Below are 21,153 nucleotides of genomic sequence, written 5' to 3' on the forward strand. Positions count from 1 at the left end.
GAGAGCTGCGAAGCTGCCTGCTGACAGCTCCAGCCTTGGTGCATAATCGTAGCCTTAGCCATTGTAGAATATACTGTATGTGGTATGTGTAGGCAAACACTATATGACACTGAAATATGATGTGTCGATAACAGAATGCATGCATTGGTGCCATTTAGGTGCTTGTGCTTGCCTGTCAGATCAGCAATCTTCCCCATAATGTTTTCAGTTTCATTTCTCACTCAGTCTTTCACAAACTAGGATTATTATTTTAAAGGCACCATAAATATACAGGGCCGCCCAGAGGATACAGGGGGTCTGGGGTCTTCGGCGGCAGGGGGCCTCCGCTTCAGCAGTAATTCGGCGGCGGGGGGTCCTTCCGCTCCGGGACCCATCGCCGAAGTGCCCCGAAGATGCCCAGCGGGGGCCCTCCGCCACCGAATTACCACCAAAGCAAGACCCAGCACTTCGGTGGCGGGTCCTGCTTCAGCGGTAATTCCCCAGCGGGTGGTCCTTCTGCCCTGGAGTGGAAGGACCCCCAGCCGCCGAAGTCCTGGAGCGGAAGAAGCTCTGGGGGCCCGGGCCCCCACGAGAATTTTCTGGGGCCCCTGGAGCGAATGAAGGACCCCGCTCCGGGGCCCCCAAAAAACTCTCTGAGGGGCCCCTGTGGGGCCCGGGGCCTGGGGCAAATTGCCCCACTTGCCTCTCCCGCCGTGGGCGGCCCCATAAATATATGTGGAACTTCTCAGTTACAGAAACATATGTACAAACAAGTAGAAGACACAGTCTCTGCCCTGAGGGTATGAACAGGTAAAAGGTGGTGAGGGAAGGTCTTAAACATCAAAACCAAGAAAACTGGGACAGAAGAATCTTTTTATATTTGATCAAAGTGAGTTTGAAATTGTTCAAGACACCAGGACAGCAGAGAATGACAACATCAAATAGTAATTAGGCTCTTTTTAAAATGTCACTAAGCTCCTTTACAGATTTTTGTCAAGGTCCTGACAAGTTAAACTTTCAATTGCTTAGGCAAAATAGTCATTCAGTTATGCATTTAAATAATTCAAACAAACAATGAGATTCAGCAAATCTATTCTGTATTTGCATGCACAAATTATTATCATAGCCATGTAAACATGCAATGCATGACTTGTACACACAGTCACAGTAATTGCACATGTGTACCTCATTTGGTATTTCATTTTAAAACAAGTGAAGACCATGCTAGTATCCTGCAGTGTACTAATTTGATACATGTACAGTTAGCTGTTGCATCTGTTTTTGTCTTCCTGCCTAATATACTGTTTTGATGTTCATGGAGCATAGGAAATATCATTCCAGATCACACTAATATTCCATCTAATCTAGTTTCTTGTCTCCAACTGTTGCCACAATTAAATGCTTCATAGGAAGGTAAAAACCTTGTGTTTGTCTATTTACGTAATAGTTTACCCAAAGGGAATAGGTTTTTCCAATCAAAGGCAGTTAGTGGTTTTTTATCCCTAGTTTACATGATTTTTAATTCTAGATAAATGTAACTCATTAATCAGTAGATGTTCTCATTATCTTCTCCATGATAACAGAGTTCCACAAGTTAATTATGTTTTTAAACTATTTCTTTTTATCAGTTTTAAACTTGCTGACTTCCAGCCTAGTTAAATGTCCACATGTTCCCATGTTATGAAAAACGGTTTATAGAATCTGAGGTTTACTTTCTTCATACTGTTTGTTATTTAATTTACTACTCTTATGCCCTTTCTTCTCTGAAGTGAACAGTCCTAATCTTTACAATCTTTCTACACACAAGTTTTACCATAATTCTAATTTTTGTTACCTGTATGTGGGCCTCTTCAATTTCTTCTGTATCTCTTTTTGAAAGAGGTTGACCACAAACACACAGTATTCCAGGTGAGGGGCTATGGGTCTCCATGATAGCAAATAATACCGTAAATATTGTCATGCTATATCCCATCCTTGATACATTTTCTTTATATATCCTGTCTATAGATCTACCTCCACATTTGCTAAATAGAGACCACAAGAGGATGCTATAATATGTATTAGCACTATAGGGCAGTGCACCTTACAAAGTTATGTGTCTGACTAGTGCTTGCAGATTTAAAATTGCAAATATAATATTTTCCCAAAAGAGGGAGCATATGGCTAGAGAAACTTTGCTACTAGAGGGCAGTCTTGCTCCAGCAGCTAGCAGAGGGTGTTTTTTTTTTTTTCTGGTTGTGTGTATTCTGGACTGAACCCATGAAAAAAGACAAGATGTTACATCTTTATTATTATTAATTATTTGTATTACTTAAAGCATAGCAGATCTTTTATCTGTAGCTGCCTTTGGTGTTGTCTCAGTGCTAAGGATACTGTATTGTTACTATGATAGGATTTTGTTTTTTTAATATGAGGAAGATTATATAAAATGCAGGCACTTCTGCATCACATTAGTATGTAGAATTAAAGAGATGAGAAACTTCATGCGTGTGTCTTGCTGTGGTGTTATTTCACCTCATGGGCTGTTAGAAAAAGGCCAAAATTGAGTTCTGCAACCACTCAGTAGGGATATCCCAGCAATGACACACACTCTGAAATCTTACTGTGATTATTAAAGGGTTCCATGTAAATAGAGGAAGGAAGGGGGGGTGGAAGGAAAGGATTTATTGAATAATTGTTTAAGGAAAAGGTATTTAAAATAGTTAAAACAATTAAAGAAAATGCAAATTAAGTTTTACAATCTCTTGATTTATTAATACTGTTTTTCTTTTCTTCAGGTTTCTTTACTACTTGACAGAACATGCTCTGCAAGCTCACATGCCTTTTCTTGCTTCTCTCATCTTCAGTTTTTCTCACATACCCTGGGACGCTTGTATGACTTTTAAATGGCAGCCAAATTTAGAAGTTGTAAAATCCTTTTCATTTAACATTTGATCAAAGTAACTGGAAATCCCCAGCCCCCGTGAACCAGGATGATCGAAGTGCTGCTTGGAGATGTGTGAAATGCCTGCCAAGCAATACTAAAATGTAGTTTTCAAGAGAGGTTGCCATCTGGTGCAGTATCAGCAAATGGCTTCCAGCAGACTTTCCTTTGCAGCTGGAAGTGGGAGCGAAGCACTGCAGTAGGGCCCTGATCCTGCAAGCTGTTTGCACGCATGTGGGAGTCTGTCCACATGGGGGAGCCCCATTGAAATCAGTGGGGCTCTGCCTGGGGACAGGAAGCTGCCTATGTGCATCAGCTTGAAGGACTGGGACCCGATTCCTCAAAGCTGAGCTGTAAAGTTAGAGCCTCCCAAGAGATGGAGGAGGAGGAAGGTGGGTATACAGAGGAGGAGAAGCAAGAAAGGGATGCAAGGCTACTTTTTTGCCCACAAAAAGCAAGGAAACCTGGAAAAAGGAAATTAACATTTTTTTAAATAAAATTGACAAAATAACAAAAGCAGAAGAAGAAAAGAATCCAAAAGCCTGATCCTAAAGTAAATACTTAATTAGGTTTGATCCCAGATTGGACATTTTGTTTTAACTGAAAAGATTATACTTAGAATCTATATTAAAATATCATTAAATTCTGTGTTTTGGATTGTCAGCAGCTGTGGGGAGGAGAGAATGCCCTGACAATATTAGATGCAGTTAAGTAAATAAAACAAGTTCCAACCTATTATATTGTGTGAGGATATTGCCATGGTTGCTGATCAGTCAGAATGCAGGATTGAATATTTAGTACTTATAATTCACTAATATGACACAATATTAACTTAAAGCAGGATAATTTTGATTAGTTAATATCATAGTGTCATTCATGCACATCCAGTTTCAAAGAGTATCTGTTTTTTGTTTGACTTAAGGTTCGTTGCACAACAATGCCTACTGTACATGTCATTTGTGACATCAGGAAGTGTTTCACCAACCATTTGGTTAGTGAAGGTGACAACTGGCCCACTTCTGTTTTATTGTTAGACCCACAGATATATATTTTCAGTGGTCCAGCTTGCATTTTGAGGGTGCATTTGGAAAAAAATTGGGTGCATTTTATTGCACTTATGATTCACTGCAGGAGCCATTTCTAAAGAATACATTTCTAAATACGAGATTGCAGGTGCTAATCAAGTAGTTGGATATGTAACTATTGAGATTTGCACCTGCATTTCATCTGCAATGGCAGGCTAGTTTCCAGCCTGCCTGAAAGTTTGCCCCAAATTGTATTGTTGTGTACTGTATGATTTTGTCAGTGATTCAAGCTCTTATTGTGCACATACATGCAGTCTCACATACGATTCTTTGTTGCTTTCTTAAAAACAAAGGCCACATCTCTAAAGCCTGCATATTTTTAAAAGGTCAAAATTAATTTATCTTATAATTACAAAACCAGGAGACTGCTGTTCTAGCTTTCAGCCAGGTCCAGTAGCAGAGGAGCCTGAAGCTGATTACATTTCACAGCAGACTAGAAATGCATTTTGGGATTCAGTGCAGTGAGATGTCTGCTTATTTTATTATTATTATTTCTCTGGTGCCTAGTCAGAGGTCTGCATCTTTCCCAAATTTAAAAAAGAAACACTTTAGATTTTTTTTCATATTATTATTATTATTACTATGTTTTGATTAATTAAATTTCCAGTTGAAGGACTCAGACCAGCCAAACAAGAAGTGGAGGGGGAGAGGCTGGATTGAGCGACAGTTACTTTATAGAATGCAACAGACTGAACTGATATTTTTAAAGCTAATTTCACGGGGAAAAATTTTGTTTGTGAACTGTGTGCTTCACTTTTCCACTATCATGCCACAAAAACAACTGGCTAGCCATTCTGGCTACTCAAAGCTTTGCTTTGTGACTGCCACTGAAATAAAAAAAAATGTGACCAAGTCACTAAGCAGCAGCAGAAGAAAAAGTATTTTTTGGCCCTCATTACCATAATATCTGAATGTCTCACAATCTTCAATATTTTTGTTGCCGGCCCAAAAGGCCTGAGGCAGCAAACAGTGGTTCGTTGCCCGGTGTGCGTCGCACTAATTATCACACCAGGGTGGAGAATGCAGAAAAAGTTTATTTGAGCCCAAGTAAGGTGCAAAGGGAGATATTACAATCTCAAATCCTGCACACAGATGCAAGCTGTGTGTCTCTTCTTATACATGACTTCAACAAGGCATCCTCATTACCCCCATTGCCCACTCACCCCCCTTCTACCTTCTAGTCCCCTCCCATATAATAGGCATATTGTATAGCTGGCAATTACATCAAACAGATTAAATCATTCTTGACAGCAAACAATTCATCTTGTAACTTTTCAAGGCTGTTACCTTGGTTTACTCCTGGATTTATTACCTTGTCTCCCCTCTTTCTAAACTAAACACAAGTAGGGCCTCTTTTTACTATCTCCTGCTGTCCGTGTTGTACTGATAAGGAGCAGTTACACATTCCATTCTCACTTCTAACTTGGGAATTCAACTAGAGTTTAATATGGAGGGACTCTGGACAAGCATAAAATAACTTTGGTCCATTTCAGGCCTAGTACAGAAAGGCTTCATTAACACTATGGTTTTCTACCCTCCTGAGTTATCTAGGGATATGCCTAATGGCACCAACATTTTGATCTTCACACCTCTCTATTGTAGGGAACTACCATTATTCCCATTTTACAGGTGGGGAACTGAGGCAAAGAGTAAGGGCTTGTCTACACTGGCAAGTTTTTGCATAGTAAAGCAGCTTTTTGTGCTCAAACTACAGACAGGAACACACTGTCAAGCCACTTTGTGCGCAGAAACTCCTCAATTGAAGTGCTGCAAAAAAACCACCTCACTGAGAGTCGTAAGGCTATTTGCACAGAGGCTCCAGCGCTCTATTGCCAGTGTAGACACTTGATTGCTTTCTGCACTGTAATTGGCCTCCAGAGCTGTCCCATAATCCCTCAAGTGACCGCTCTGCTCATTGTTTTGAACTCGGCTGCCCTGGAGACATGCGCCCCTTCCCTTTCAAAGTACCGTTTCTGACGGCCTTTGCATGTTGTGCTGATCTGCGCTGGGACACAAAGCAAACCATTAATGTGGGATGCTCATGCTGTTGAACCCAGGGGTGGAGGGTGAAAGAGAGAGAGAGTGCTGTGCAGAGAGCCTAGGGAGGGCGGCAGGGGCTGATGTCGGGGGATTTCCCCTCCCCCTGCCTCAGGACTGATTGCTTCCTGCCACTGTCTGAACTTACAAGACAGCATGCTGACACACTCTGTTCCCCAAAACACACTGTCTCTCTCCCTCCTCCATACACACACACAGTCCCTGTCACACACACACTGTCCCTCTCTTCCCCCCCCCCCCCCCCATCAGTTGAAAAGCAGCTGGCAATGTAGTAGGCTGCCCATGGAACAATGGGATTGGGCAACCTGCATCATGTGACACTGTGCATGCCCCATGAGGCATTGCAAACCCTTCCCAAAGCACCCTGCAGCCAGTTGCACCATGGGATAGCTACCACAATGCACTGCTGTCTTTGCCGTTTTAAGAGCTGCTAATGTGGATGTACTCCAGCATCACAAGGAGCACAGTGTGGACACGCATCAGCAGTTTAATTCCAAGGTTTTAATAGAAGTGGTATAACTTGTGGTGCAGAAACTTGCCGGTGTAGACAGACCCTAAGTGATTTGCCCAGTGTCACAAGGAAAACTTGTGGAGCAGCAAAAAACTGAACCTGGGCTTCGAAGTCCCATGCAATGTCCTTGTCATGGGACCTCTTCCTGTACTTGCATATTCTGAGAGGCATCACAAGCTGAAAAAAAATTACTTTCTTTAAAAGGAGCCTTTTTACAATTGTTCTTTAAAAATAAATAAATAAATAATATTTAAAAAAAAAAACAGGGTCTCTCATGATTTCTTGCCTGTCCCCTCTGTCAAAGTTAGACTCAGGACTCTCAGTTTGTCAGACCACTCTGTTTTATTAGCACAGCGCTCTGCTAATAACACCCAGATAATGTGAGCACCATGCAAGACACAAACTATCTTATTTATACAGATAAAAGGGTGAGAACTTAACAAGATAACAAAGGAAGCAGAATCAGATAAGTTTACCTGGGCTAGGCATGCATATCTTATTTCCTTACTAACTATTACCCATCTTTTGTTAATGTTTCGCCATTAGCACCATTGTTTATGCCTAATGTTTCTTTTCCTGGCACCTGTATTTCAACATTTCTTATTTCTGCTTAAAGGTACATACAACATTTCTTTAATCCATTCTTATTTTTACAATATAATTCATTCTACTTTCACACCTCTCAGGAAAGATTGCCAGTAGGTAGCCATGTGTTCCACGTCTTCTCTAGCCTCAAACTAAAACACATTATTTTGTTTAATAGAATTCATTGAAGTTCTCATTACTTCCATTACAGCAGCACCTAGAGGCCCCAAGTGAGACCAGGGTCCCATTAGGCTGGCCACTCTTCACATACACTGTAAGAGAGAGTCTTTGCGCTGTAGAGCTTACAGTCTAAACAGACAAGATAGACAAGGTGTGGAAGGGGAAACAGGCACAGAAAGGTGAGATGACTTGCCCAGGGTCCCACGGCATGCCAGGGGGAGGCTTGGACTGGAACCCTGGTCTCCTGAGTGCTCAGTGTCCCCTCCACTGCCCCATGCTGCCTGCCAGGTTACAACGGATAAGCTTCATCATTCCATCATTTTGTTTGTCAGGGATTTCTGGTATCTGATACTTTATTATACTGCAAAGGGGGCCCGTGGTCTGCTGTGCTGCCTCAGGGGATGCAGGGCAAATCAGTACTGGACCTCAGTGAATGATCTCTCATGTGGGCATCTTAGGGAGATAAGAGTTAGAGCAGCTATGTCTGCCCCATCCATGCCGCCTGGTTAAGAGGAAGTTGATTCCCTTCCCTGCTCTGGTGAAGTTGAGGCTCTTGGCTGGAGCAGCCCCTAAGAGCAGGATCTTTAAGAAACTGAGCTAATTTCATCTGTTTTGTAGCCCTGCTGATGGCATGCATGTCTGTGGATGATACTATTCCTTCCTCTTCCCATAGTTATGGGTGACAAAGAGGAGACGGAGTGTGTGAGCTGCAGCTGGGTTAGGAGTGCGGCCTGCTCTCCCTGATCCTGAGGCAGAGCCTGGTGACTATGCACCCAGCTGGGGCACAGGAAATGAGTAGTGAAGTCAGGAATTAGGTGCATAAGCGAGCAAGTGGGAGACAGAGGAAGAGTGTGTGTACGCTGACTCATTCAGGCTCCCTTCCTAACCCAGGGAGGGCTACTTGTCTAGAAAATACTACTTCTACAGAAGAAGCGCTGCTGACAGAACCAGAGAGCCATGCTGGCATAGCGCCCCCTCTGACCAGCAAGGGCCTTCCTTAAACGGAGGGGAGGGGTGGGCTTCTGCTGAAAATTTTGACAAAACCCTCTAAACTTTTTGGAATATCAAAAATCAAAATACTTCAGCTGAAAAACAAGTATTTTTATTCAAAAATGGAGCCACCTACTCTCATGCGAGTTGTAGTGCAGGTGCCTTATGCTCTCCTTTGTGGGCTAGGTTCTTTGGCTGGACTGCATCTTCCAAGATGCACCACTTTCTCCTCTCTTTGTGAGGGAAGGGCATCTGTGATAGGGGTCATTGGCCATGGTACTTCATGGGAAATTATAGTCCAGCCAGAGAGCCAGGCCCACAGAGGAGAATGGGAGCATAAGTAACTCAAACTACGACTCACATGAGCCAACAGCACCATTTTGAATAGAAATATTTTGAGTTTGGGAATTTTTGTTTTTTACAAAATATCAAATTTTTCCAAAGTAAGCAGACACTTTTGGTGAAAAATTTCAGTCAGACAATAACCCAATTTCCTATGGAAAAACAGCTTTAAAAGAATTGATTCAACCAGCACTAGTGTGAATTTTGAGTGATTTTAAGCCATGGGTGAAATTTTGGTGCCGCTGAAGCCAAAGATGCCTGAATTTCACCCCATGTTTCTAGTTAATGAGATTGGATGGGATGCTGCTTTCACAGATATCTTGAATTTAAGGCCAGAAGGGACCATTAGCTCATCTAATCTGACCTCCTGTATATCATACACCATTAAATTTTGCCCAGTTATCCCTGTACTGAACCCCATAACTTTGGTTTGACTAAAGCCTAGCTTGCATTTGGCTAAAGCATATCTTTCAGAAAGGGAGCCAGCCTTGATTTGAAGATATCAAGAGATGGGAGAATCCATCAACTCCCTTGATAGTTTGTTTCCATGGTCAATCACCCTGCATGATAAAAATGTGTGCCTTATTTCTAATTTGAATTTGTATGGGTTCAGCTTCCACCCATGTGTTCTTGTTATGCCTTTCTCCTTTAGATTAAAGAACCTTTTAGTATCAGGGTTTTTTTCCTCCCCTTGAACATACTTATATGCTGTAATCAAGTCACCTCTCTATCTTCTTTTTGATAAGCTAAACAGATTGAGCTCTTCAGATATCTCACTATATGGCATTTTCTCTAGCCCTGTAATTGTTTTTGTGGCTCTTTTTGGCACCTTCCCTAGTTTTTCAAAATCCCTTTTTAAAATGTGGACACCAGAACTGGATTCATTATTCCAGTGTGGGTTTCATCAATGCTGTACACAGAGGTAATATCACTTCTCTACTCCTACCCCCTTCTCCCCTCTTTGTACATAAAGGGTTGCGTTAACCCTTTTTGTGACAACATTGCACTGGGCGCTTATGTTGGGTTGCATGTCCACTATTGACCGCTAAGTCCTTTTCAGTCACTACCTTACAGGAGGCAGTCCCCCATTCTGTAAGTATGGCTCTCATCGTGTTTTGTTAAGCTAAAAAAAGTCATAGTTAGAAAAAGACAAGGTAGGTGAGGTAATATCTTTTATTGGACCAACTTCTGTTGGTGCAAGGGGACAAGCCTTTGAGCTTCACAGGGCTCTTCTTCGGGTCTGGGGAAGGTAACCAGATAGAGAGGTTTACTTAATCATTTTATAATTCATGTCTTGAAAGATGCATGCCATTAGAGCAACATTAGGATTAATAATGAAATTTTAATTCGTGCAATAGAGCTCATTAGCATTTTGAATTGCAAGAATTTACGGTGATGGGGTAACCATGTGATATCGCAGAGGGGATTTTGTGCTAGGATTAGGATGTAGTAGCTCAGATTGACTGCCCTTCCTTGACATGCTGATTTGTGACACACCTCTGAGAAATTACCTAAGTTTGTTTTTCATATGGCCTTCTTTGCATCTTGGTGCTCCTTGACTCATTGCTTATTTTGGGTAAAAATTCATCCTGGTATAGCAAGCCAGCACAAATCCTATGGAACTTATGTTGTATGTAGGCCTTGTGCTGGTTTGTTGTGGAGTGGAGGTGGATTTTTTTGTCCTTTGTGACAGAATGAAGTAAATCTCTATCACAGCAGTGTCTGTTGCTATAATAACATTGCCTGTGGGTGTCTGTCAATTTAAATTAAGCCCCGAGTCAGCAAAACACATACACAGGTGCTTAGTTCCTGTTGACTTCAATGAGACTTAATATTAAGCACATGCTGAAGCGCTGTGCTGAGTGGTGGTTTTAGGGTGGGATTTTCAGAAGTGCCAACGTGACTTAGGAGCACAATTTTCTCATTGCTGTATTTTCTATCATATTCATTTTTAAAAAAGAGAAAGATCTGAGAAATATATATTACTGCCGTGTGACTTGCAGAGAACATGCAGGATGTGACGATATGTGCCAGTTCATGCCCAGCAGTGTCTTTACCTTACCAAAAGAGAATGTAAACTTATAAACCAGCAAACTGATGGAAGCAGCAAAGAAGTGAGATTTGATACGTTTATCTCCACAATGAGAACTGAAAAGTTACATTTGAGTGAAACAATGCAGAAGTATCTAGCCTCACTGCAAGTGACCCATTTGTCATTCACAAGGGAGAGAGAGAGCAAAGATAGAGTGCATGTTTAACTAGCCTCCTATCCCAGAGGTGTCGTGCCTCCTGGACATGTTTGGTGCAGTATGTTGAAGACTGTAAATTTATCAGCCTTTTCAGAAGGGGGGTGGGAAGGGGGGGAAGCCAAATGACATGACACATTTCTCCTTGCCAGAAAGAAACCTACCCTTTGTATCATGGAACAGTTAGTTGCACCTTAACGACTGTAGCTGACCTGTCAGTGGTGCTAGGGTCACTGACAACACTGATAACTGTGTACATTGTGATTTTCTTCTTCTCATAAACAGGAAAATGATGGCATCAATTTGTACTACTGGTCACTGTTTGACGGACATGCTGGATCTGGGGCAGCTGTTGTAGCATCCAAACTGCTTCATCACCATATTGTGGAGCAGCTGCAGGAGATTGTGGAGATCCTGAAGAACTCTGCAGTCCTTCCCCCAACCTGCCTGGGAGAGGAGCCAGAAAGCATGGTCGCTAACAGCAGAACTCTAACCAGGGCAGCCTCCCTGCGTGGGGGGGTTGGGGCTCCGGGCTCACCCAACACCCCTCCAACACGCTTCTTTACAGAGAAGAAGATCCAGCATGAGAGCCTTGTTACTGGAGCTATTGAAAGCGCATTCAAAGAAATGGTAGGTGTATTCCAGTGCTGTTGACTACTTGTTACTCAGTATAATGAGTAACATGGGTTGGGGGAGATGACTTTCTTTTCACTTGTTCAATCTAGAATTAGGTGTGTATTTGCTGACTCCCAGTCGTGTGGTATCTGAGCTCCTCACAATTTTCATGTACTTATCCTTGCAGCACCTCTCTGAGTGGGGCATTTTACAGATGGGGAGCTGTTGCACAAAGAGGCTCCTTAGCCCAAGATTATACAAGAAAAAATAATTGAACCTAGGTCTCCTCAGCCCCAGGCAGCAACCATTGGACCATTCTTCCTGTCACATTGTTGTCTAACTTGCTGACGTAGCTTTTAGAAGCTGTGTTTTTTTAAAAAAGGAGATGTATTTTGTAGAAAGCTACATTGCTCCACAATAGTAGATATCAGCTTTCAATGGTGAGATTAATTATTTACGCTGGTCTGTATATTTCCTAATAAAAAATGGTGAAATTTACCCTGGTGCAGTGGGATGGCCTCTGGCCCTGTATAGGGGGTGTGGGAGAAAGAGCTGCACAGAGGATGCATCTATACCCCTCATGCCACAGGCAGGGTCTCTGCAGCAGCCCTGCATGGCTGATGTAGGAGGCCATGTTGTGGCAGGTTGCGGGTGGACCAGGGGAAGAGCCCCAGTACCCACTGCATCTGGGTGGAGAAGCAATGGCTGTTCTAGCTCACAGGCTAGAATAGGGGCTGCACAGTAGCCTTGTACCCTGGCCCATTGTTGCGGGGGTGGGCCTCACCCCTCCACTCATTTGTGCTTTACTCACATGGATACTTGGGGCGAAATTCGGGCTCCACTGAAGTCAGTGGCAAAATTTCCATTTGACTTCAGTGGGCCCAGGGATTCACCCCTGAGTGGATATCCCCTTCCGGAGCCTGGTTCTGCAAACTCTTGCCACTGTGCATAGTGCTTGCCAGCCTGAGAGCGCTCCTAGCAGTTAGAACTATGCCTGGTAAGTGCTTGTGGGATCAGGCCTTAGGAAATGACTATACTCTATGTCTTAAAAAAGCTTCCTCTTTGTGCAGAAAAGTTTAAACTAAGCATTTCCCAGCGATTTTATTCTCAAGGTGAAGTACAAAGGCAGGACTCAATCATAGTTTTTCCTCATATATGTGAATTAGTCTTAGTACATGCGACTAATTAGCAGACTGCAGCAGTTATTCCAGAAAAGGACTGTTTCATTTCCACATGCAAGTAATTACAGTGATTGTGTAGTGCTTTCCTTCCCAAAGAATCAGAAAGCTCTTTGCAAACTACCATACAACTGAAAATATTCACTGTAAAATATGTTGTACATTTTTATTACAAATCTTTTTTTTAACTATTACACAACACGATGATAGAAGTTGCACAGAATCAACTATATTTAAATTAGTATTATGAAGTATATCAATATCATTATAAATGCACATGGCTTAGTATAGCACGGAGGGCCCTGCCTGAAATTTGGGCCCCATTGTGCTAGGGCCTGTGCACACGAATCATGGCAATTTGTCTTTCTCCATGTCACTAGCTGGCATCACGGTAGGCTTTATTCAGAATGAGCATCTCCTGCCCCATGCCTGATCAAATGCTGCAGGCTGGGGACCTTTTACCCCCACTTCTGCCTCTCCATCATTGTCTCCAGGAACAGCTCTCAGTGGTTACCCCAGCGCAATAACAATTCTAATTAAAAAAAGCAGTTTTATTAAGGGAAAAAATAGGAGTAAATACAATGTATCCAGTCTAAGGTCTGGATAACATCTTGTGCTTATAATGGGTTTAAGCAAAAGAATAACATTGGTGTGTGTGTGTGTGTGAGAGAGAGAGAGATTTATGTAACAGCAACATTTCTAAGGCTGACGCACCCCTCCCATCTCTCTAACTCTGTCCTTCTTTATACACCTGGTGCTGTCTGAAGTAATGGTGTGAGCCTCCTTGATATCACTGTGGTCATTCTGTATTAGTACCTCATCCATGTTTTGTTTTTATGCTAGTCCAACCCTTTTGAGTTAGCTTATTTACATGGGTTCCTTACTAGCACAATGTACCATTGCACTCAATGTTTAACAAAAACCAGCATTCCTAAAGTAGGCAGGCACACTTCTTGGTTTTCTTTCCTTCAACACACAGCACTTCATGGGAACCCTTTGAACCAGGATAGAGTGTTGGGTAGGTACATATAACCCTCTTTGCACATCCCTTCAGGTACTGCCTGATAGAAGGTCTTCAACTCCTCTCTTCCCCTGGAGTGTTGTGTGCCATTATTCCTTTCTGCCCAGCCTCCTTTTAAATGCTAATTAGGTCTTCCCTGTCTTGCCTGAAGTGTCAGACTCAGTGTAACTCCCTTTTAGTCATAACTCAATTAATAATTCCAGTGTCTGTCAAATCTGATTTCTTTTGGAGAGTGCTCACTCGACCACACCCCCACACAGTAAACCACTTGGCACCCTGTTTATCTTCCATGGAAGGCTGTTACCCTACTCAGCTATTTAAACTACTAACCTCTCTCCTGTCTGTTTTTTTTCTAGACTACAATGTTTGATTGTGTTGTAGCTTGTGTTAATTTATTTCCGTGTTGTAACCTGAGATCACAAATGTTTATTCCAGGCCACACTCGGTTGAGTGTTCATTGTTAGCATTTACAATTACATTTGTTAACTCGAGTTATAGTACAACCCAAAACAGTAGTCTGGACAAACCCTGAGTGGTTTATAGGCCATGTCCTGGGGAGCTAGAAGGGTATTTCCAAGTATTCTTCTATATTAAGCTACTCAGATAACGTAATCAAACTCAGCTTGCTGAACTGAGCAAAAGGGGGCTTATCTGAATTTCACCTGTTGGGGGTGTATGCATCGCTTTGTGCATCACAGGTGAGCCATCTACCTCTTTTTTTCTTTTTTTTGTTTTAAAGAGAGACTAAAGAAAAGCGCTTCCACTCTACACTCAGCCTTATGTAGAAAAAGTGCCACTCAGAGTACGCTCCCATCTGAAAGGTATATCCTCACCCCCAGTTATCCTGCTCTCAGGTCATGACTGAGTTAATAGCTTTTTGTTTTTGTTACATTGGGGTGAAAATTAGTTTGTGATACAGTTAAGTGATGCAAAGCTGGCTTACTGCTAAAATAACAGATGGGCTGAAGAGGTGGTGTTCAAATCCAGAACCAGGTTTGGATTCAACTTGAGATTCTAAATCAGGACTAAGATTTGTATTCCGTGTAGATGAAATATAGTAAACTGTTCTTGTAAAACTTTCAGATCAAAATGGTGGCGATCTTGAGAGATGAGAATATGTCGTCCTATTTCTGCCATTTTGAAGGGTGGAAACACTTGAAAGAATCCACTGTTTAAATAACTGAGAAAACAAGAGGAGGGTTGACTTGGTGATGCAAGCATTATATTTCAGAATATCGGGTTTTTTAGCATCACTCCTGGAGCCACAAGTTCAAATCCCAAGAGAGTTACCTCAGCCCTTCATCTTTCTAATGTAGATGAAATAAATTCCTGTGTTTCTTTTGAGGTAAAACAGACTGAGAAGCCTGGAACCTGCATAAAAATAAGACATTACTTTCTGGATGGTCTGTACAGAGTGACTTGCATCTGCTTGATAACCTAAAAAGCAAATGAATCCATATGTGATGTTTATAACCATGTATAATTGGGTCAAGATCAAACTTATTTACAAGCCCTACTTGTGAGTCTTACTAATGGATCTCAAGTTGGGTGGGGGGAGGGAGGAAGGAATAGGTATTGCTACTCTGTTTTAAACTTCTGCTCAGGACAGAGTTGTTGCACAAAGAGGAAAGATTGCTTGTTCTTTTGGAAGCCATGATTAGCATTGCTTGGCCTTCCCTTGTTTGGAACTGCGAGGCCCATTGGATAGGCCACGGCAATGAATGAACAAATACCCATTCAGTGGTCTTATACTGTTACCCAGCTACACTACAACTCTGACAGGATTAGCTCAAGGTTGTCTGGCTTGGCTAAGTGAGTCTGTATTCTAACAGTTTTTCCTGTAGCACTGTGGTCAGGACAATGCAACCGAAGCTGTAAACAGCATCCCTATGATGATTCTTACAACTGTTTTGTTGCATCCATACTACAAACAAAAATCAATTTTTTTAAAAAATTTTTAAGTTTTGATTTAAATACAAAAACAGATGGTTATCCCAGGCTCTGGAGGTTTAAACACTTTAAATTCCAAATCTGTACAAACATAGCAAACCCCCCACACAAGAGAAGCACCAGCTGCCTAGGATGTCAATGTGAAAATTCAGGTGTACCCCACCCTAGAATGATCCTTATCCCACCCCTCTCCTTAGCCCTCCCACAAAACCCTGAACAGATAAATGGGCTTTGCAGTGTGTTCTGGAGATTGTTCTGGAGTGTGTTCTGGAGATTAACAGATATGGACTGTTTTGGAGCAAAATGACAATGAGGTCCGGAGCTGAGGAGCCCTAATGGAAAGTGTCTGCCAGAAGTTCCTCTCCCTCTTTTTTAAGCAGAGATGACTTCAGCTTGAGCATCTAATTTCAACAGTAACATTTCTGATCATGACTAAAACCAATGTGAAACTCCAGCTGGAAACCAATAGGCAGGCAGGCTAGTTCATGAAGCACTGATGGCATGTGCTTCTAGTATGATACTCTGTTAACAAGTAGACAGCAGCCTACTGCACCAGCTTTAGTTTCCAAAGGGATTTTAGGTACGGCCTTGTGGACAGTGCAGACGTTAAAGTGGCAAAACATGGAAAACGTCCATATCCAAGAGATGAGGTCACAACCTTGTGGAATTAAACAGCTCTCTTGCCGAGTGCTGTAATTTTAATCCTCTAAAAGCAAATAGTGATCTAACATCACGCTGACGTTGTGAAGTCGGGCAGTAAATAGCAGATGGATACTACTGAAAGATGCCAATACAGTCTGTCATGTTCTGGTGATGCTTTCCCTAATCTACCATCGCCTCCATATTGTCTGGACTGAACCTTAGCCAGCTTGCCCACATTAGTGTCCCAAGTTCAGCCAAGAACTGAGTCAGGCTTGTATGATGTGAAAAGTGTACTGAAGGCACTGCGACACATGCTGCATCATAGATACGTTGAATGAGAGGGGTAAAAAAACCTGAACCCTGCTGTACCTCAAATGAGAGCCCTTAGGGTAGAGCACCAGTTACCCTCTGTGGCCACTCCAAGGGAAAAGTCATCTAAGAGCAGCTCCATCTATTCCCCACTAGGTGGCACAAGCAAGCCAAGCAACATATCATGGTTGATGGTATCAAAGGCAGCTGATCAGCATCATTTGAACTTCGATACCTGATCTTCATCCACTGTCAGGAAGAGATCATCCAGTGTAACCAATACAGTCTGTGCCAAACCCAGTCTGTATTTGGCTTGACACGGATCAAGGATAACAGACACTGTGAGGGTTATCTCACCAGAACCTTCTCAGCAATCTGAAGAATGGAAGGTGGAACAATGGCCAGAAAGGTTTATGATCTCAACCTCAAGTGACAGCTGAGGCTGCAGAATGCTTTCTTAAGAGCAGTTGGCTGCCAGCTCTCTGTAAGGGCGGAGGTGGCAATCTTTTACAACCGATATTTCCCCACTGGCCTTCACCAGCCAGGAAGAACATAGATCCAATTCTTAGACTGGAGCATAAAGTTCTCCCAACACCTGAGCATATCAGGGAATGGCACTGGGTGAAATTCAGGCAGAGAAGACTTGAGATTTGTCCCATTACAATATTGCTTGGCTCTCAGGGATGCAGGCTGCTTGCTCGCTGTGAGGTGGTTGCAAAAATTCACTGAAAGATTCACCTTGTCACAGTTGGAAATGAGAGTTATTGAGATGTGCAAGTTTTCATGGAAGTCAGTTACTGTAGATAGAGAATCTGGAAAGTCTCATGCCCCAGGGGCTTTACCCAAAATGAATCCCTGTACGGTGCTTCAGAGACACTGAGCAGTTGAGAATTCTATACTCTGTCATTGCAACTTACATACTGTGACAAAGATTTTCCAAGTCATATACAGAGACTTAGCTATCAGACATGTTCATCAAATTAATGGGAGCTACACAGCAAAATCTTCAGATACCATAGGGAAAATTTACTTCCACTATGAGAGGAAATAAAAGTGGCAACAGTGGCTTAATTTTCCTTGCATACATTGTTGCAGTGCAGGAATGCCCTTTCTTTCATAACATATAAATACCTTATCCAGCAATGTGGGCACAATTTGAGGTCACATTTAATTTAACAAAGCATGGTGACTTTGGCACGTCACAGTAGTAAAACTTGAGCAGCTCTGAACAGAAGTTGTCCCTGCATCTACAGATGGCTATATGAGTCACTGTCAAGACTGGTAAGGGAAAAACAATGATCTTTTTTTTTTCAGTGTATCTGTTTGCAGAATTAGTGGTGTTATTAAAGTGCAGGCCATACTTACATGCTGGGGGACTCTATCCTGGGAAGCAGTGATTCCAAAAAAGATTTGGAGGATCATGGTGGATGATCAGCTGACATGAGCTCCCTTTGTGATGCTGTAGCCAAAAGGGCTAATGCAATCTTTGTTTATGTATAAACAGGAATATCAAGTAGGAATAAGTAGGGTAATATAAACTCCCATATTTGGCACTGGTGCAACCATTGCTGGAATACCGTGTCCAGTTTGGGTGCCCACAATTCAGGAAGGACGTTGATGATAAATTGGAGGCGGTTCAGAGAACCACCATGAGAATGATAAAAGGATTAGAAAACATGCCTTATAGCGATAGACTCGAGCTCACTCTATGTAGCTTAACAAAGAGACGGTTATGGAGTTACTTCATCACCGTCTAAAACTATCTACAAGGGGAACAAATATTTGGTAACAGGCTCTTCAGTCTAGCAAAGAAAGGTATAACAATTCAATGGCTGGAAGCTAAACAAATTCAGATGGGAAATAAGATGTACATTTTTTAACAGTGAGGATAATTAACTCTTGGAACAATTTACCAAGAGTTGTGGTAGATTCTCTATCCCAGGCATTGGATATTTTTCTGAAAGAGATTCTCAAACAGGAATTAATTCAGGGAAATTCTATGGCCTGTGATGTAGGTGGTCAGTCTAGAGTGATCCCTTCTGGTCTTGGAATCTATGAAACTATTAAGGGCCAGATTCTCAGCCCTGGTCAATGCAAGGCAGCTTACATAGACCTAACTCTGAGTGTCTACACTAAAATGTCGCTCCCACTGATGTAACTTGCGCGCTGCACCCACTTAATAACTCCACCTCCGTGAGAGGCGTAGTGCTTAAGTTGGTGTAATTAGCTCAATGCAGCGTCAATATAGACACTGCATTATGTACATTGACTTTAGTGGCTTCCAGGAAGTGTCATCCAATGACTCAGCATGACCACTCTGGTCACCGTTTTGAACTCTGCTGCCCACCGGCCAGGTACACAGGTACACTTCTCTCCCCTTTAAAGCCCCATGAATTTTTGAAATTTCATTTCCTGGTTGCTTGGCGTGGAGAGGTCACCTAGCAACTGCCCAGTTGACCATGCTGGCTACACGCTGCAGATGAGTACACAGGAGGTGGTGGATCTGTGGGGAGAAGAGGCTGTGCAGGCACAGCTCTAATCCAGCTGTAGAAACCTAATTATTAGCAGGCAGATCACTCGGGGCATGGGGGAGAAGGGCTATGAGAGCGACCCACAGCAGTGCCATGTGAAAGCCAAGGAGCTGCGACAGGCGTACCAGAAAGCCAGGGAGGCTAACAGTCGTTCCAGTGCAGAGCCACAGACCTGCTACTTTTACAAAAATCTGCATGCCATCCGTGGTGGAGACACCACCCCACCTCCAAGAGCACCATGGATACTTCAGGAAGTCCAAGTCACAGGCCCCAGCTGTGAACAGTGAGGAGGAGTATGGGGGACAGGCGACTGGGGGGATCCAGTGGCACAGCAAGCCAGGACCTGTTTTTGGCTCCTGGGCAGTCCCTACAGTCCAGCACAGGTGAGCCTGATACAAGGGAAGGAACCTCTGGTAAGTATACAATTTGATATTGCAGGACACATCCGTTCATTTACTCTTTTTTTTTTTTTTAAACTTATGCTAGAAGAGGTAGTGAAATCACCAGTAGAGTGAGAAGCAGATTGTCTAACTGTAGAGGGGAAGTAGAGCTGCTGAGGGGGTCCTGCAGAATAGTTTTTGTGTGCACCGGGTTGTCCCATGAATCCTTCATAGAGATCTCAAGGAAACTTTTGTGAAGGCAGTCTTCAATCCTCTGCCAAAGGTTTCTGGGGAGGGCTGCCTTATTTCTCCTGCCGTGGAAGGACACTTTCCCAAACCATTCAACAATTATTTCAGCAGGCACAATTGCAGCATGTAGGCTGGCAGCATATGGCCCCGATCTGCAGCCAGATGCCTGCAGGAGCTGTTCCCTTTCACCCACTGTTACTCTCAGTAGTGGAAGTTCAGCTAAAATCCTCGCCACCTGTGGAAAACAGTGCCAGTATTCAACTCAGTTGTCCTATATGCATATACTCATGCCCGTGAACTATCCCCGCCCCTTATTTTCCCAGCGTACCCTCTCCCTCCTGGGCTGTACTCACCATCGCTGGGACTGCCGCTCTGCTTTATGAATCCCAAAGAGACATGAGAATGTAATGCTTACAATTTGTGTGGACAAAAGGGAGTGGATGCAGTATACCAAGTTTCAATGTATCTTGTGAATACACTCACAATAGTACCTCTGTGCATGATATCTTTTGCAGCGGGAAATGTGGCCTTGAGGATCTCTGCATCCGCACCAGCAGAGTGGCACAGCCAGATAAGGAGAAGGAAGAAGACGCAGGATGGCATGTTCTAAGAGGTTCTGCAAGCCTCTGCTGCTTTGGATACCCTCACAGACAGCATGGATGGGGATAGAGTGGAAAAGAAAGCAGCTAGCACTAGCAGCTAGCACTTTTCAAGCAGCAAACAGACATGCTGTAGACTCTTGTGGACCTTCAGGTTCAACAGTTCCATGCTCACCAGCCTCTGCAGCCCATAGAGAACTGCATTCCATGGGGCGTCCAGGGCCACTGCACTATGCCTACCACTCCCCCCTGGGGGAGAGTGCAGGCAGTCATAGCAGCACATGCACTGACCTGAGAGAGACATGGTTGGTGTACGTGTTTGTGAAATGGAAATGACTGTTCTTTCTCTTTTAACAGTTCTTTCCCCTGTATTTATAAAGTTTAATTCAATTATAAACATGTCTGTTTGCATGGGTTTGTAATAAAAGTCTATTTATGGAAACGTAAGTCATCTTTATTAATTTACAGCATATGCTGGTTGGGGCTGACATCATTCACAGTTAATAGCAATAGCTGCATATGCAATGTTCTAGTGCCACACACACGGCACTCATTACAAGGTTCATACTGGGGTGCCAAAAAGCAATGCAAGGCAGAACACGTTAAAACAGCACACATTACTGTGGCTCACTATTAAAATGGTATTTCAAAGCCTCCGTGAGCCATATAGCTCCACATTGAGCTCTTCTTATAGCTCTGGTATCTGGCTGCTCAAAATCAGCAGACAGCCACTTCACTAAGGCAGAAACTTCTCTTCCCTTGCTTCACAAGGACACAGCA

The 21,153-nt window shown here is 42.9% G+C and overlaps 1 protein-coding gene across 1 annotated transcript in view; it reads left to right on the forward strand.

Moving 5' to 3' along the window:
• PPM1H (protein phosphatase, Mg2+/Mn2+ dependent 1H) overlaps positions 1 to 21,153 on the forward strand; it is a 202,388-nt gene that overhangs the window by 105,413 nt on the left and 75,822 nt on the right. Inside the window, exon 3 of the mRNA XM_039503148.1 lies at positions 11,185 to 11,529. Within this exon, the coding sequence (XP_039359082.1) occupies positions 11,185 to 11,529 (345 nt within the window). The remainder of the gene's footprint in view (positions 1 to 11,184; positions 11,530 to 21,153) is intronic.

This window comes from Mauremys reevesii, linkage group 1 (genome assembly GCF_016161935.1).
Source record: "Mauremys reevesii isolate NIE-2019 linkage group 1, ASM1616193v1, whole genome shotgun sequence".
Lineage (NCBI taxonomy): Eukaryota > Metazoa > Chordata > Testudines > Geoemydidae > Mauremys > Mauremys reevesii.